This window comes from Micromys minutus (genome assembly GCF_963924665.1).
Source record: "Micromys minutus genome assembly, chromosome: 25".
NCBI lineage: Eukaryota > Metazoa > Chordata > Mammalia > Rodentia > Muridae > Micromys > Micromys minutus.
Genome location: NC_137960.1, coordinates 14,182,825 through 14,201,831, shown reverse-complemented (window position 1 = coordinate 14,201,831; position 19,007 = coordinate 14,182,825). Strand labels below are relative to the sequence as shown.

Here is a 19,007-nt window from a genome sequence, read left to right as displayed (position 1 = left end):
GTGATGGTGAGGGGTGCTGGTGGGGGTTGGGGGTGGTGGTGGTGGTGCTGGTGTTGGCGGTGGGGGGCGGGGGTGGTGGTGATGGGTAGGGGTGATGGTGGGGGTTGGGGGTGGTGGAAAACACAAGCTCAGTGACATCAGTACCCAACCAGCTGAGTGGTCTTTAAGTTAGGGTTTGGTGTTGTCAGTAGCAGAGTGTGTACACTAGGTGGCGCTCAGAGCCAAGAGGGATCATGAAATCATCTGATTTTAGGGTTCTGAGGGATAAAAATGAACATTCTCAGAAGAGTTCACAGTAGGGATGGTGTGTTGGAAACATGACAACGGAGAAATATGAAGACACAATAATGAGCTGTCATGTAGCCAGATTGTGTCAATAAAGACGGAAGAATAAGGATACTGGGCAGGGTTGGTTGTGTGTGTGTGTATATGTGTGTATGCAAAGTTGAGGCAAAAGGATTGGGAGTTCAAGGCCAGGGCTACTACATAGGGAGATCCTGGCTCAAATAGGAAACACAAAAGAAAACAAACAAAATAAGAAAACAAGGGCCGGAGAGATGGCTCAGTGGTTAAGAGCACTGACTGCTCTTCCAGAGGTCCTGAGTTCAAATCCCAGCAACCACATGGTGGCTCACAACCATCTGTAATAGGGTCTGATGCCCTCTTCTGGTGTGTCTGAAGACAGCTACAGTGTGCTCATATAAATAAAATAAACAAATCTTTAAAAAGAAAGAAAACAAACCTAAATAAACCCAGAAAAAAAAAAAAAAAGATTGTTCAAAGAGACAGATGGCGTAAGAGATTGTATTTTACAGAGACAATCCGGGCTTGTGATGGTCGCGATAAGTTGATAACAGTTTATCTCCAAGCCATAAGCAGGCAAGTGATGATAAAAATCCTTCTCGATGAAAAAACCAGGAGCCAGTGAGACGGCACAGCAGGTACCGAGCCTGTCTGACGCCAAGCGCTGACTGTGTAAGGTCCCCAGACCCAAGCGAAGGATCGAACCTCCACGTGCCACACACACCATTCACACTGAGGAATAATGCATGACAATCTGGGAAATCTACACAACAATGCAGACTAACCTAAGGCTTTTGTAAAGACATTCTGGTTGTCCTGCTGTTGGGATGGGTCGGAAGCGTGACTATTCTGTCACCACCGACACAGAGGTACCAACAGGAACTGTCATCTGGCCTGGTGTTCTCCCAGCACGTGCGATGTGGAATGGCTTTTGGTGTGCAGGGATATGGTAGTTAATAATGACTGTCAACCTGACAGGATTGAGGACTGCCTAAGGGAAACCTCTGGAACTGTGTTGTGAGCGAGGTTCTAGATGGCAAGATCCTTCCACAGGGTGGCACCAACCCATGGCACAGGGTCCCCGATGAGTTTTTAAAAACGTGAGCTGAGCATCCGCAGCCATTTGCTGCTTCCCGTCTGTGGGATACACGTGAGCCGCTGCTTCGTCATTTCTTTCTCACGATGGACTCGAACCCCAAACTGTGAGGCAGCAAACCCTTCCTTACGTTACTTCTGTGTAGTTTTGTCTTAACAGGAGAAAAGCAACTAACTCAAGATACATAGGTCACACTGCAAGCAGCACGTCTAGTCGACAGTCTTATTGACAAATGAAAAATCTTATCTTTGCTCTACAGCTACGCTGGTGATTTCAGCTAAACTATTCACGTGAGCAACCCCTCTACGGAACTTTTTTTTAAAAATATTTATTTATTATATATGAGTACACTGTAACTGTCTTCAGACACACCAGAAGAGGACATCAGACCCCATTACAGATGGTTGTGAGCCACTATGTGGTTGCTGGGAATTGAACTCGGGACCTCTCTGGAAGAGCAGTCAGTGTTCTTAACCACTGAGCCATCTCTCCAGCCCCAGCCCAGACTTCTTAAGCCCCTTTGCTCAGGAAAGGCCGATGCATATTGGAAATTTATCTTTTGGAATTTTTCTTCAAAAAAAAAACCAAAAACAACAACAACAACAAAAAAAAAAAAAAAAAAAAAAACCAGTATGGTTGTCACCTACTCATGCAGCACTGCCCTTGGTTTGGACTCATGGCTCATGGTGGTAATTGGAGCAGAGGTATAAAGCAGTCAAAGCTAACGCTCATTCTCCATGAACCCGAAGTGCTGAGCTCACTATCAGACTTAAAGTTTAGTCACGCATCCATGTGTGTAGACATAACAAATACATTCTAGAACTTTAGACGGGATCTTGGCTAAGTGCATCTTAGACTTTGTGACTTCATAGGGACAATGTATGGCTGCCACCTTATTTTGTCAAGAAAAATACTTAAAGGAGTTGATACTTTCAACACTTCATTGTGGGGTACTTCAGCACCACAGATGTTGGTATAGAGTCATAATAAATTCATGCTGGTAACTTATTTCTCCTTCCTGGATAGCTGATTGTCCTTAGTCATAATCCGGGGACAAATATGTCACTTAGCGTAGTCATATCTATTTAAAAAGCTGTGTGACATGAAGCAGTTCTGTCTGTCAGGGAGAAGTGTGTTGTGGCAGCTTTAGGCCTGCATCTCTAGCGTGTGAGAGGCTGAGGCCGGGTCTGTGCTCTTACTGAACTACACAGTAAGACTCTCTAATAGATCTTGACAACTAACAGTACAAAGAGAGCCTACACCACTCCTGCAACCAACTGGGGACCCTCGTCCGTGTTTACCTTAAAGCCAAGTGCCACCATCATGGGTAACTTCTACCTATTTGGTAGTGTTATCACTTATGATATAACCCTTATTGAACAGTGCCACAATTGAAAGCCCATCTTATAAGTTGTGTCACAAACTGTGATATTCAGTTATGGGGTGTAGACACAGCTATCTGTCGGACAGATGTCACTGCATCTCTAAACATGGCTCCTCACACTGGAGACACTACTCAAGATCTTGATGCAGAAAGTTACGTCCACATTGTCAGCAGTTTCCCCTTCCTGGGCAAAATCGATGAGAGACCTCCAGCATCTACATGAGGACATGCTCTATACAAACACAGGGCATTCCCACTCCTGCTTGAGGTCAGTGAATGGAACAGAAGATGGTGTACCAGTGGCTCGGGTTGTCAAATGTGGAAGATACTTGGAGCCTTGGGCGCTCAGGCAGAAGAGCAGCTATTGCATATTAATTAACACATGCCTTCAAGCCTTTGTAAGAAAAGAAGATGGATCTGTCTTATCTTCAAAGACAGTTTCTTTGCTAGCTGAAGCCAAGCACTCAATTATCCTGAGTGGGAAGTAAAAGTTCCCTATGACTGATGGGAAGTTGTCACTCTCAGCAAGGTAGTGAGCCTTTGAGATCCCCATACTTGACGGTAGCTGTCTAACCCTCGTCGGTGGCATCAGTCTGATGTCCTGCTCTTCAACACTGGTGCACGTGCCGTCATATTCACAGGTGCACGTGCTTGTGTGTGCTCAAGTGGGGGCCTGAGGTTGCTAACAGTCTTCCTCTATAGCTCTCCATTTTATTTACCGAGTCAGGGCTCTTTGCTGAACACACTTTATTAATTATGGCTGGTGTAGTCAGCTTGTTCTGGTCTCCCAAGTGCTTGGATTACAGGCGAGCCACCATACCTGCCTGGCTTTTATGTAGGTACTCTATCCAGATCAATCTCACCAACACTCTTTGTGACTACTTAACCCACATCACTGTGACCTAGATTTCTGCTAGTGGTGTCTACAGTGGATCAGTCACATATCCACAGAGATGAACACAAAGGAAGTTGTTGCCCCTTTATTGGTGACCCGGGCAAGTTTGAGGAGAACAACATCTGGTTAATTCTGACTGAAAACATTAAAGCACACGAGCTGAACCCATGCCATCGCCTCAACTGGGAGAGTCACGGTCACGGCGGGGTTCTCTCATGGTGTATGAAATCAACGCAACTCCATCACACCCTATTATGTTTCAAGTTAAGAACTAGCAAGAAAGAAAGATTTTTCACCTTAAACTTACAAGTACAATGTACATGTACATGATTTTGGAATAATTTAATACTTTAACCTCAAGATACAACTACATCCTAAGACCATTATTTTAAAGGAACGGATCCTTACAAGACCAAAATAACCCATATAGCATGAGGTTGGCTTAGCCTTTCTCTGCTTCTTTCAACAAATGTGCACCACGATATTTCAGTAGCAAGGCCGATGCCATGAATATGAAAGCTGCGATTTGCAAGTACCAACCACATCTAGAACCCGGGGAGGCCAATCAGACAGTGGGTCGGGTGCCATTCTAATTAAATGATCAGGTGACATCACAACACGCTGGGGTGCAGCCTCGAAACTGTCTATTAAGTTTCCTTCTTCTTGATGATCAGAGGTCCCACGTTGTCTCCAGTCTCTTCGTTGTGCTTTATGTGAGCCCCATCGCAGAACGGGAACTGGAAGAGAGAAAGACTGTGAGATGCCACATCACTCTGTGCTTGGCAGCAGTGACACCTGACTCCCACACGTCAGCGCTGTGTTTCTCTTGGCCAGCACGTGCACTTCACTGAGCAGGAGAAACAAACAGGCAGGAAGAAAAACCCACTGTTTCAACTTCCCTCTGATGTCTGGTGATACAGGCTAACCACTTACTGGCTACAGTTCTAGTGATCTATGCCCACTGCCTAATAATTGTGATGATGATGATGATGATAATGGTATGCTGAGGGTTTTGTGCCATGGCTCTATTTGCAAGAGTTCAGTTTATTGTATTAAAATCAATTTGTAGTCAGGTGTGGTGGTACACACCTGGAATGCCAACACTCCAGAGGCAGAGGCAGGAGGATCAAGAGTCAAAGGCCGCAGCTTTTAGAATATCCCCTGTTCTAGCTGTTCAGGACCACATGAAGGTCAAGCTGTACATCTGTTACATATGAGGATGTAAAGCAAATAAGTTTAAAAAAAAAAAAGTTAAAGGCCAGCCTAGGCTACATGAAATCTGTTTCAGAAAATAAGAAAAAGAAAGTCAATTTGCTACCTTACTTCCGTCCCCAGTACTTTTCTGTTCATGGAGACATTTTCTTCTGAAATATGGTTTTCAATGTTCATTCATTTTTACTAATTCCACACCATGACATTTTTGTGTCTTTGGTGGAAGAGAGGAACAAGCTAATTTATGCCAGTGTTTTCTAGAGTAACTTGTACAGGACACAGGCTTCCTTTTGCTGTGCTAATGAGTCAGGGAACCCCCTGAGTCATGGCAGGCTTTTTAAAAAACTAGTTTAATTTTATGTGTGTCTACTTTGTCTCCACGTGTGTCAGCGCCCCATGTGTGTTCAGTGTCCACGAAGGCCAGAAAAGGGCATCAGGTTCCTAGAACTGGAGCTACAGTCATGAGCTGCCACAGGGCTTTGGGAACAGGCAGGGCACTAGGTTGTGCCTATTCTTGATTACGCCTGAGACGCTGACATCTTAACAAAGTCCATATTTACTTTATGGGACAGGTCAATGTAAGGCCATTTCTTCCCTCCCAGCTCTGCAACCCATTTCCCTGGCTCCTCTCAGCGATTGCAGCTCAGACTTGTGGCATTTGTTTTTTGGTAACACAGGCTTTCACCGACTTGGACGCAGAGTTTTAATTATTCTGTTAAATGGCAGCAAAGGTCAGCTGCTAATGACTTAATCCAAGAGTGTCTCCATCAGTGCCCACTCACCTGGCTATACGGCTAGGCTGGCTCAGCACCAAAGCCAATCCCCCCCTCCTTCCCACTCTGGCCCTGTCTCTACTTTCCCCCCAGGCCTATCCCATCTCAGGACTCTGCACTGTCCAAGTGCAAAACATTCCTTGATTCTTCCCGGATCCGCCTTGACTCACCAGTTCCGCTGCCTGCTGCTGCCACCGTGTCCCTACGATGTGAGAGCCTCTGCTGCCGCACATCTCCACTCAGCCGTCACCTCAACCCCACTGCTGAGGAGACATCCGCTTTCCACCCACCCAGAGTTGCTTGTTTCTGCTGAAGGTTTGGCTCCCTTTAAACTACACACTTAGATCCAATAGTTTCTGCCCTAGTCTGCCTGATTAGTCATGGCCAGGGCTGGGGACATGCCAGCCTTTGGTTAAGTGTGTGCTGCTCTCTTGGAGGACTGAGTTTGGTTCCCAGTATCCACGTCAGGTGGCCACAGCTGTCTATCACTCTAGCCCCAGGGGCACCTAAACTCACACACATACATACAATTAAAACTAATTAAAAAAAATAAGTCTTTAAAGAAGTCACTGCTTTCTAATGGTCCTGTTTATTTCTCTCCACGTCCACAGCCAGCATCCCACTGTATCTAAGTCTGAAAGCCCTACAGTCCAAACCGTAAGGCAAAGTTCTTATACTGCTTCTTCATGGACTCATCCCTGGAAGGCCTGAGTCCTCCCCCACCCACTTTCCTCACGACTGCTTCCTTGCACATCTTGAGAAAGCGTTCCTAGTACTTGCATACACTTCTGCATGTGTCTCCCGATGGCATAAGCACTCCCATTCATCAAAGCACCAGACCTACCCAGTCTGGGCTCCCTGGGTCACTGACGTTTGCATGTAAACAGTTATGAAATTTACATTTAACATCACTGCAGTTTTACTTCCTCTGCTTTAGGGAGCATCGAGAATGGAGCCTACTGTAGGCACAGCTCTTATAGCAAGTCTAGTCACAGAACTCCGGGAGACTATGTCCTCGTAGTCCGGGAACCCATGGTTCACACTCCAAACCATCCTCAGAACACAGAGGGACAGTGACATCTCCTAAGCTGTTTCAGGACCACATGGCACTAATCTACACTTCCTAGGACTAGGGTAGGGAGTGAAGGGATGGGAAGCAGAGCAGGAGAGGGCGCTAGGATCCACACGACATGACAGCCGAACGGGGAACTCTTAGGGCTTGGAAACTGAATCAGGAAGAGGTGACGGAGGACAGTGTGGGATGGCAAGGAACAGACTGACTGTGATGACACAGACTCGTAACATGGCCCAGAAGCCCATTTCTTAGCTAACTAAAGCTAAAATACAGACCCCCCTCCCCCAGAGCTGCAGAGAGGGCTCAGGAGGCAACTGTGCATACACTGCTCCTGTAGAAGACCTGAGGTGGAATCCAGCCCTCAGCACTCATGTTGGGCACCTTATAAAACTCAAGCTCAGGGAATGTGAGGCCTCTGGCCTCTACAGGTACCTGTGTTCGGGTGAACATAACAACACACACACACATATACAATATTACCTAAAAATTTTAAATTAAAAAATAATTAAATACTCTCCTAAACACACTGTCTACTAGGTATGAGATAGCCCCTTCCATGCTCATGACCCCTGACTGCGTCCCACTGTGACTTGTAAGTCTCTCATACTGTAACTTCAGAAAATGGGATTTAGTGAAAAATCTCTCTTTCTCTCTTTAGACCAAGAGACCAGACTCATAGCTTCCGGAAAGCTCCCTACCTCTGCCTGTACTCCCAGCTTGCAGGCCTTGGCCCGTAAGCTTTGGAAATGTTTCCCACAAATGTGAACAGCAGCAATTCAGTTTTAGCACTGGGTCTTTCTGGACACCTGCAATTCTGAAGTAGCCCAGCGCATCACCCTGTAAGGATGTTTAGAGAGAGGATCCTGGTGTCCATGTCTAGAGCCCGCAGGTGGCACAGACAACTCCTCACTACTGCCAGGTATTAGCTGCAGGAACCGCAGTTAAAAGAATGCCTAGGACATTTAGCAGTCGGCGGTCTAAGCCAAGGGAGGTGCTGCACACCCATAACCCACACTCAGGGGCAAAGCAGGAAGGTTGGTGCACTGGCTGGTTTTGTGTCAACTTGACACAGGCTGGAGTTATCACAGAGAAAGGAGCCTCAGTTGAGGAAATGCCTCCATGAGATCCAGCTGTAAGGCATTTTCTCAACTAATGATCAAGGGGGGAGGGCCCAGTCCATTGTGGGTGGTGCCATCCCTGGGCTGGTAGACCTGGGTTCTATAAGAAAGCGGCTGAGCAAGCCAGTAAGTGACATCCCTCCATGGCCTCTGCATCAGCTCCTGCTTCCTGACCTGCCTGAGTTCCAGTCCTGACTTCCTCTGGTGATGAACAGAGATATGGAAGTGTAAGCTGAATAAACCCTTTCCTCCCCAACTTGCTTCTTGGTCGTGATGTTTGCGCAGGAACAGAAACCCTGACTAGGACAGCTGGCATCAGTGCAAGGCCAGCCTAGCTAAAGTGACCCTCTGTAGGCTCCCGGGCTGCACAGCGAGATCCTGTCTGTCACACACACTTTGTTCAGGCTGTTTCTCACTGTGCCCAGGCTGCGAACTTTCCTCCTGAGATCTCCTTGGGGACGAAATCCCAAGAGTCAGTCAAAGAGTAAGAAGACAGTTACTCAGTTGAATTCAGCGAGGGCATGATGTGCTTTCATGTCATGGCAGCTGTACATTTAAGAAAATAGAATCCACAAAAGTGTGAAAAGCTGTGTGTGCTGGTATGAGCCGGCAATCCCAGCAGAGGCAGCAGGAAGGTGAGTCTGAGGCCAGCCTGAGTTACCTGGCAAGGCCTTGTCTCAAACAAACAGACAGCTGGACGGGAGACCCAGGGAGGAACAGACTCCACAAGAAGGAAGAGGGTTTTCTACCAGCCCTGCTCTCAGTGTCACGTGGTGTGGCTCTTACCTTTTTAGACCTCCAGCATCGGCAGTACACGGCCTTATCTCCCAGATCCTCCATGTCAAAAGCGTGCACCACCTTCGGGTTGTCTTTCTGGATCTGAAGATTCACCATAGCTTTGGTGCGATTCTCTTTAGTGTAGAACTTTTTGTAAGCCAGGTAACCCAGAGCGGCTGTGCCAGCAGCAAAGGTAACGGCCGCGATCCACTCAACTGCAACAAGCAAGGACAGGGCTGTTGTGAAACCTGACAAGCATATGAGGCTTAAAACTCCCACGTCTTATTTACGTGTAGGTTGTGTGTGCTCATAGCTCAAGTGTTGAGGTGAGAAGGCAACTTCTGGGAGTTGGTTCTCTCTCGCATCACATGGGCCCTGGAAATCTAACTCAGGTTTTCAACCTTGGTAGCAAGCACCTTTGCCTGCTAGGCCATCTTGCCAGTCTGATAAGGATTTTTTTCAGTGTCAATAAACAAACCCAACACCGTGGAGTAGCTATTCCTAAGGCTTTCCACAGCTCTTACCCATACTGATGTGTTTTTAGTACTGAGTGGACAGCTAAGTTAATATAAAAGAGGGGGAAACCAAAGATTATTTTCCCTTCTCTAAGACAGAAAAGGGAAAGAAAGGCTTGATAATCTCTGATAAACCTCGAGTTCATCAACCTTTTCAGCAGTATGTGCACCTGCAAGGACCAACTGCTTAAAGAAAAAAAAATCTGAAAAATAAGGTTGAGGTTATAAAGAAAACAGAAAGGTTGAGAGTTGATGCCGTAGGCAAAATGAGTTTTAAAGAACAAAAGCCTTCAGTGGCATTGAGACGCTTTTACCCAAACCCAATGCAACTCTACCTCAACACAGAGAACCACAAAGATCACCTCCCCATCACCGAGCATCCCCAGGATCTGCCTGGCAGGGCCGGCCCTAGCTCTGAAGTCATTCAAAGGTCACGGAGGATTTGCAAATTGCCTTCTCTAAAACATAAAGTTGACAACAATCATCTCACAAGGTAATTCAATAAGTTCTATATTTCTAATTTCTTTCTAGGTTTCCTAACACTTCATTTTAAGCAAAGCCTTATTCTATTGTCTAATAAGAAGTTGTTGGACTAACAGACCATGCATTTGCTCCTTCTGCATCCAAAGACTCCTTAGAAACCCAGGAGCTTAGCGACCACCCTGACTCCAAGCAGAAGCCAAGGTCTGTGTTATCTGACTGGCATCAGCCATGGTGGAGAGTTTCCTGGTCCCAGCATGAGGGGCTGCAGGAAGATGTCTAACAGGGTCTGGATAAACAACTGGACTGCTTCCTAGCACTTCCTCAGTCGCCTCTTTGGTGTTTAAGTTCCCAGACTATCAAATAAGCCCTGGGGAGTAAGTACAAAACCACATTTTATTGCCAAACCTAATCCAAGAGTACTGGGAACCCCGGGATGATTCTACAGGCTCCTGAGTCAGACTCCTCACAGGTGGGATGGATCTAATGGTGCCACACAAACCAAACTGGAGCTCAATCCTCAGGGCCCTGTGCTCATGCCAAGCCCTTCCATCTCAGTCCTGTCGCCTTCTCACAGCCCCCGTCCAGTGCTGCTCATGGGCACTCTACAGACCATGTCTTCGTGCTCTGACACCTAAAATAAACATTAACTATTATTTTGTTGTTCTCAGGTACCATATGACCAGGGGAGGTCACTTGACAGCTTCAAACCTTTCACCTCAACAGGAATATTTCTCTTTTTATAGTCCTTGGAACCGACCCAAGGCTTTGAGTGTAAATGAATCTTGTAGTCAATGTTCACGCTCAGCTGTAATCTACTGTGATCTGCCTCACTCCCAGCCTTCCTTTTCAACGAATAATCCTGGAAGCAGCAAGATCCAATAGGAAGTCACTGGCAATTTAGGATGGAAGAGTTTGAGACCAAACTTAGACATCAAACTTCAAAAGATGAAAAACTCAATTTCACAGTGTTTGCTGACATTGTAAATACAAGCTCACAAAGCAGCTACAACTCCTCTCCTCAATTAAGATAGCACAGTTTCTTCAGTTTCTTCAATGTTGTGATCTTAGGGTTTTTTTTTTTTTTTGTAGGAACTTATTTTGTAGGTAAATTATTAATTACCCCACCCCTGATGCCTATTTGTTGGAACAGAGCCCAGCCTCTGCCTCCTGAAAAAAAACCGTCTGTTTATTTTAATGATCCCTACAAACCTCAAATGCTCCGAGATTCGGAGAACAAGTGGTTGGCATTAATTTGCTTTAAGGTATTAAATCCATTTTCTTTTCTCAGATTACCAATTTAATATATAGGATGACATTATAAAACAAATCCCAGATCAATGTTTACCTTCTTCAGATTTTTTGAGTGGAGAAGAAATGACAAAGGAAGTGACAGAAAAGTAGCCATTCCATGGTAGACACAGCAGACACACACCCTAGATACATAAGGGACATCATGGGGATCAACACACAGGCTCTATAACCAAACATCTGGCAAGGGCATTGGCCACCCTGACAAGTGTCCCAGCACTGTCAGTGTGCCAGAGAAACAGAACCGGGTTAACGCCAAGTGAGTGCTTTAGCCTCACAGAACTACACAAGGTTTTGTGTGTGTGTGTTCTATTCTTCTTTCTTCCCAAATTCTAATTTTCTAATCTCATCAGGGACAAACTGCTAGTTTCCAGAGGGAAGAAAAATGTTTCTATTTTATCATCCATTGCCGTGGCCTCAATCAGGTTCTTTCAGGCAAAAAGTGCCAAACACCCCTGGCTACTCTAGGGTAAACACGGAAAGGGAAAAAGAGATGGATAAAAATTGATTCAAAAGCCAGCCCAGGAGAAGCAAAGAATAAATACCCAGTGCTTGGTGGATCTAGTCTCTTCAGGCTGGGAACATCCACAGTGTGGCAGAGGTCTCTCTCTTAGGATTAGTGACACCCACTGTTAGCCTGGGGTCCTGCATCTATCTACCATCAGAAGCTCCCTGTGGTCCAGCCTCTTCAGGTTGGGAACACTCAAGTGTTAGTCTTGAGCGCAGGGTTAGTCTTAAATTCACAACTGTCAGAGGCAACACAGCACTCTTTCGAGGCTGAGACAGTAACTTCTCTCTCGTGGTACCTTTCAGCCTATGGGTCAGAATGGGGACTCCCCAACAGTGAGCACTTTCCTGCCTCCTCCGAAGCTCTCTTCTTTCCTTTGCTATACACAGTTCTCAAGGATGGGTTTTTCATGTAGATCCATAAAAGCTCATTTCTTCTACAGAAAACCATTAAAGGAAGGTCAGAACCTGGCAACAGGGCAGCCACACTCTGCTTCCTCATGCTGCATCAGGCCTGCTTTACAGCCTCCGCTTTCTCTTGGATGTGCTTTCCTAAGTCCACAGCCCTCTGGATAACTGATCCCTCCGGTCTGCTTTATTTTGAGGGCTACTTTGCTCTCACCATTCACTAGTTTCTGCCCAAGGGACCTTCACCTACCCATTACCACCAACTGCCACAGAACCAGAATGTGCTTGGGTCAGGAGAGGGGGAGGGGCACTATGTTGTCTTCCTCAAGGTTTGGCACAAGTGGCAGTCAGTACCGAGGTAGCAGTAAGTAGTGCTGGGTGACCAATTCGCCTTCATTTTCACCTGTTTCTTTCATGGCCCTGATGCTCCTATACCAAAGAGCCTTTTCTAGACTTATGTAAGATTGGCTTTCTCAGTGGGGCGCCCCAGGCACCCACAGAGATGCACCGGTTGGGAGAAGGTCCACACAGATAACAGCTTATTCTAGCTACAGCTCCCGATCCTTGGCCTCACTGCCTGCTTACTAGTTTCTTGGTGGGACCTGTGCATTTCTTTTTAAATCAGGAAAAAAAATCCATGAAATAACTTTCCAAGACTCAAAAACTTACCGAACTAATACACTGTGATACAAAGAACTGGAAAAATATAAAGGAGTCTGAAGAAAACAAGGATGGATATATATATATATATATATATATATATATATATATATATATATATATATATATATATATATATATATATATAATAAAATAAAGATTATGAACACGCTGGCCAGCATTGGTGATGTGTCTGTGACAACCAGGTTTGGGACAGACAAGATAGTACAGGCAAACACATAAATCCTCTTTACAACCTGTGGCCAGGCCCCCCCCCCCCAAAAAAAAAGAAGCTACAAGAGAAGGCAGGACCTTTGAGACAGGCTTAAGGCAAGAGAAATGGATCAGCAGATACCTGGTGCTTGCTGCCAAGTTTGCTTACCTGAGTTTGATCCCTGACCCCCACTGTGGGAGGAGAGACTAACGCCCACAAGTTGTCTTCTGATCTCCACCGAGGTGCTGTGACCCACATCCCCTAAACTCAGACAAGAAAATCTAAGAGGCTGGTAAGATAGCTCAGTGAGTAAAGACCCTTGCTGGGAAGGCCAGATGACCCAAATTCTTCATGACTGAAGAGTACTCTACAAAGCTGTCCCGGACCTCTGCTCGGCAGCATGCAAGCCCTCCACTTCATGGGTATATGCATGCATGCACATACATACATTCTGGAGGGAGACAGGCATCGAATGAATACAAATATAGCACCTGATGTGTAACACTAGCCCTGGGGTCTGGATTCCCAGAACCGGCAAAGCCTGGGTAGGTACGGTGGCTGCCTGTAAGACCCTGCCTTAGTACAGTGGACAGTTATAAAAGAAGGCGTGCACAGCACACACGTGTGAATGTAGACATAAACACGAACACACAAAGGAACTGCTTTAGGGGGTTGGAAAACTATCTGTTGGTAAAGTGCTTGCCACGGAAACACGAGGAACCACGTAGCCAGCACCTATGGAAAAATGCTGAGTGTAGTAATATGTACTGGTGTGTGTGTGTGATGACAGATGGATCAATCTTCTGGGTTTGGGTAGGCCAGGCAGTCTAACCTCAACAGTGAACCCTAAGCTGGTGGCTCAGAAAAAGGTGAATGATATCTGAGGAATGACAGGTTGACCTCTGTTGGTATGAACACACACGCATGCACACATGCATGCAGGGGGGAGGGCAGATATTTGCTTTAGCTGGCTTCTTGGCTTTAGGGGTAAAAAGGTGAATTAGGATTAATATTGGCTGCAAGAGTGGAGCTTGTTTTACAAGTAGTGAGGTGTGACAGCTCACATGTTTAACCTAGCACTGGGAGGCAGATCTCTGTGAGGTTGAGGTTAGCCTACACTACTCAGAGTTCCAGCCCAGCCAGGGGTTGTCTCAAAGAAACAAAGGAACAAAAAAAAAAAAAAAAAAAAAAACTAAAAAAAACCAAACAAACAAAGACAAGCATTGGCAAAAGCTCCAGGAAGCACAAGACAATGCTGTCAAGGGGGGAAGGCATTAGTCAGCCTAGTGGAAATGGAAGGGTTAGAAATGACAGTGGACTCTGGGAAGTGCAGGGGTATGAAGAGTGAGTTCAGAAAGGCCATCTATTGGGCAAGAGTCACAAGACTGCATACGTGGGCAGCGAAGGCCACTTCCCAGAAACCACCTCGAGCTCACTGGTACGTTCCCAAACCAGCCCGCGCTGACCGTGGCGAAGGTCTCTTCTGCACTGCCCCTCTCAAACTCACTTATTAACCATCTTCCCTCTGCAGCCCAGGCTCTCCTTCCCCAGTACACTGAATCCTGCAAACACAGACATTCTTTCTCCCCTTAACTTTTTTGTTTTCCTTTTAACAGTCCTGTTACATAACCCAAGCTGGCCTCAAACTCTTGATTCTCCAGACTCAGCCTCCAGAGGGCTGGGAGAGGAGGTGTTTGCAACCACACCTGGCTGTAAGTCAATACTTTGTTTTTCAAATAAATACGAGTAGGCATGCAACTCTGGGGGTCCTGGCTGTGGCTCAACTGGCATACTGCTGGCTTTGTTGATACAAAGCACAGAGTTCAATCCTCAGCCCCAGATAAAATGGGTGTGATACTGCATGCGTATAATCCCACCACCTGAGAGGCAGGGGCAGGAGGATCAGGAGTTCAAAGTGATCTGCTACACAGCAAGTGAGGAGTAGCCAGGGCTGCATGAGGTTCTACGTAAGAAAGACAGATGAACAAACCACAACCGTTTTACAGGACACACCAGGCAAACATTGAAAGGTATATAAACATACAACAAATTTTTTAAAAAAAGTATATTACAGGTGCACTTAAAGGAGCATGGGGTGCTTTATCCAGAAGACCAGGGTTCTTCCCTCCCCCTGCATCCATATGTCTACCACCAGTTCCAGGGTTACTGACACCCCCTTCTGGCCTTTGTGGAAACTTCATGTATAGGACACATCAACATACAAGCAGGCAGAACACCCATACATAAAAAGGTAAGTAAAACATTTTTTAAAAAAGGTGGGGGAGTGGTAATTTGCAAGACATTCTATGTCCCCACTCTGTGGTGGAAAAGGCTATAGAAGAGACTTGTAAAGTCTTTGGGACTCTCCCTATGGTCTTCATAATGATCTCTATGTTTTTCATACTAAAAAGAAATACCCAACACAACAAAGGTGAGTACTTCAAGTTGAATCCAATTGGGGGCTTCACCAAGAAGTTTCATATTCCTTAGATAGTAACAGACTAATGGACAGTCACATTTGAGCTTCCCTGTGCCCATAAATCAAGGCAAACTAAACCCTTACCTTTTGGCTGTAGGAAAGACTAGCCTGCAAATTGTGACAAGTTCTTGGGGGTTCACCTCCTCCATCTTCAATAACTTCTTACCTACATCAGAATCTAGTGTCTGCTTACCAAACATGATCCCAGATTTCACAAAAACACATCTTGCAATCTTTTGTTCAACCTCACCCACGGCAATAGTGTTCCTACAAAATTAAATCAACTGTACCACAAGTCACGTATTTGTTTTTTATGCAATAGTCTTATTGCCAAGAACATTGTTTTTCCAGGTGTGGTGTCAGGCCTATAGGTTCAGCACTGCAGAGATTGATACAAGAGGATTTGAAGGCTAACTTGGGCTATAAAGATCATGTCTCAAAAAGACAAGACAAGACAAACAGATCTTAAAAAACCACAAAGAAAATCTAAACTCACCAAAGTACATGTATTTAAAGGAGTCCCCAACTGGCTAGCCTTTAAAATAAAGTTTTCAGAGAATTACCTTTTTTTTTTTCTTTTGTCTTTAGTACTTTAAAACTATATGCATGGGCCTTTAGCATGATGGCTCAGTGGGGAAGGATACCTTCAGCCAAGCCTGATGACCCGAGTTTGATACCTGGGACTCACACGGTGGGAAAGAATCGGCTTCTATGATTTATCCCTTCACTTCCACAAGAGCCGTGGCACCAGGTACAGATACACTCAAACAAATGTTAAAAAAAAAAAAAAACAAAAAAAAAAAAAGCAACTGTTCTCTCTCCTACCTGCCCAATCAGTTTCATCGACATTAAGTAGAACTTTCCAGTATCTAGAACCAACCTACCTACTACAAAATTAAGGTCCCACTTCCCCAGTCAGTCACTCTGTGGGTAACCAGGCTAGAGGGGCAGAGTTCACCCTCAAACACCCCTGCCCTTCCTGACACCCTGACATCGAGGACTGGTCACGTTAGGGATGGTTACAGAACCGAGCAGTATAGATCCCTTAGTTGCTGGATGAATCAGTGGGGCTCACTGTAACTACTTTTTTACTTTTACTCAACTAAAGGTTAAAGGTAATCAAACCCTGGGGTGTGGCGTTTTATATTTGTATATCATACAGGTTGTGGACAATTTTAACAGTTGATTACCAGGGACTTTACACTAGCCAAGTTTCACAAATTCTCTCAGTTCCAGTCAGATTTCTACCAACTTCTGTTCCCAAAGCTAGGGAAAAAAGCTATTTTCAATTGTTTCTCAGACCACTGTCACCAGCGGCCCGATGCAAAGTACGTAAGAAACTTGGAAACTGAAGAGCTTGGATTGGGTTTCTTTACCTAGAACTAATTACAAAGCCAGCAAAACGTCTACGACGTGACCAGTTCCCGACATCAGGGTCTCAAGAAGGGCAGGAGTGTTTTGGGGTGGACTGCGCCCCGCTATCCTGGTTGCTCACAACGTGGCTGGCGGGGGAAGTGGTCCAGGGTCGGGATGCCGGCCCACACCAGCATCTTGCCGGCTCCCGGCAGGCCTCTGCCTGCCCTTGTGATGGTCAAGGTGACAGTCCGGATAAGGGTGTCGGGGACCGGCAGTGGGCGGCTCACCTCGCACAGCGGAGTCGGAGCTGAGGCCCATGGCGCGGGCAGCGGGAAGGCCGTGACAGGACCGCGCGGGTGAGCGCTGGGGACCGCGGAGACCTGGGGAAGACGCGGCTTCGGGGCCCACTCACTTCCACTGCGCAGGCGCCGCGGCAAGCTGGGAGCGCGTGTGCCGGCGCGCCGGTAGAGCCGCGCATGCGCAGCGGGCCCAACCAGGCAGACCGGTGAGGATTTGACAACCGCGGGATAACCCTGGGCACCAAGGCGGTGACTGCGTCTGCGCCGCTCGGGCGAGCCTATCCAGGCCGGGTTTTACAGGTGGTCCAATTGAGAGCGTCTCAGGTGACTCAGGACAAGTACCTGCAGGACTGTCTGTCGCCCGATGGCCTGCTGATCCTTTAACTTTTGGTAATAAGTAACGCAAGGCGTGGCCAGCTCCGCTGTGGGTCCTGCAAATCTGGCCAACTCCACTGTGGGTTCCGCAAAGACAGACTTTGCTATAGGATGCCAGTGCAGGCACACGGGCATCGAAGGAGCTGAGTCTAGCGCCTCCGCTAGCCACATTGGGCCTCCATCCCTTCTGCCTCTGACCTTGCCACTCATCTACCCAAGAGAGTCCCAGAAAGACGAAAACAAAAACAACTTGCTCCGGCTGGCGAGGCAGCTCAGCGGTTCTCTGCTTGCACAACGGTACAGTGTTTGCCCAAGATGCACAACGCTCTGCCTTCAGTTCCCAGCATTGCCATGAATAAATAAACATAAGTAGATTGTCCACTTAGAAAAAACGATTTAGAAGGCTGCAGAGGTTTAGATGCCTAGGACCAGCCTCGGCATGGAGAGGGGTTCTGAGGGAAGGAGTGTCTGGGAGTGGCGAAAACAGGACTTGAAGTCAAGTCATGGGCCGGAGCTGGGGCCTTGGTTCTGTTGAGATGGCTTTTCAGATTGCCTACAGACCCTCCCTTCCTCCCTCCGTCCCTCCCTCCCTCCATCTGTCTTTGTCTCTCTGTCTCTCTGATCTAGACAGATTTTCTTGCTATTTTAAAAGCTGATTGAGATAGCTCTCTCTGCTAGTAAAAATTCTAAAAAGCTATCAGGAAAGCTGCTGTAAAAAATTATTGGATCTTCCAACCATGTCAGAAATCCTCTTAAGAAAATATTCTTGAAGAGCTGTTGTCGCTCTCCAGAGACCTCCAGGTAGCTAGAGGAAATTCTAAGGAGCTGCTATTGCTTTCTCCTAGCTCATCTCATTCAGACCAAAAGTCCAGTTTTTTAGTTTACATCTCAGTTCAATTATTTATTCCCGGTTCCCTTTTGATTATCCTATGAATCGGCATCCCCAGCCCTCAGCCCTTTGATTCTTAGGAGACAGCAACACACATTTTCTTTTAACAGCAAAAGAATTCAGAGATCTTCCTGACTCTGTTTCACACAGATGCAACGCTAGCTGGGTGGCATCTGTACTGAAAAGACCAGTTCTACCTGGGCCTGGATTTGCTGTGTCCCAGGCTGACCTTGAGCTCCGGAATCTGCCTGCCTTTGTACCTTTCTGACAAGCCTGGTTCATTAGTGCCGCTGCCTTTGTTCCTTTAGATTCCTGAAGCCCCTCATAATTCACATTGCATCCTTATATTTTTACATAGTTGAGAAATTATATATTTAGAGTTATTTTCCTAGCCTTAAGGGCTGTCCTGAAGGCCCCAAGTTTACCATCTTGCAGAGACATTAGCCACACCTTCGCCTCCTGAACTCGTGCTGTCTCAGATTATCCTGGCTTTAATTAACAGTGAGAGGACATTCCCTGGAGGGATGTGAAAAAATGTATATTATACAAACAAGCCACAGAAGACACTGGACATTTGCCATGCTGGGCTCAGCAACTCCAGGAGGCTCACAACAGGGTCCTGTCCCAGGGGCAGGAACCATGTTACTCTGTTCCCACCAGAGCTGGTACCTGGAGATTGAGACATATACATCTTTTGCATAGGATCCACGTTTGAGTCCCAGCGCCCACGTCGGTGTGTGCACAACGCCCGTTATTCCAGTTCCAAGAAACCCCACTCTTCTGGCTGCCCTGAGCACAATTAACAATCTTAGAAAAAAAAATGAATTAAGATGACTGTCAATGTCTAACACATAAATTTGTCATGAGTACTTTGAGGTAGT

At 46.4% G+C, this 19,007-nt stretch overlaps 1 protein-coding gene across 1 annotated transcript; it reads right to left on the bottom strand.

The window, feature by feature from the left end:
* Positions 1–3,748: 3,748 nt before the first annotated feature.
* CISD1 (CDGSH iron sulfur domain 1) lies at positions 3,749–17,010 on the bottom strand. The gene is made up of 3 exons (XM_080938411.1): positions 16,851–17,010; positions 8,643–8,848; positions 3,749–4,415 (listed from the first exon to the last, which is right to left on the bottom strand). The coding sequence occupies exons 1-3, from the start codon at positions 16,879–16,881 to the stop codon at positions 4,326–4,328; spliced, it is 327 nt and encodes a 108-aa protein (XP_080794537.1). The 5' UTR covers positions 16,882–17,010; the 3' UTR covers positions 3,749–4,325.
* Positions 17,011–19,007: the final 1,997 nt, after the last annotated feature.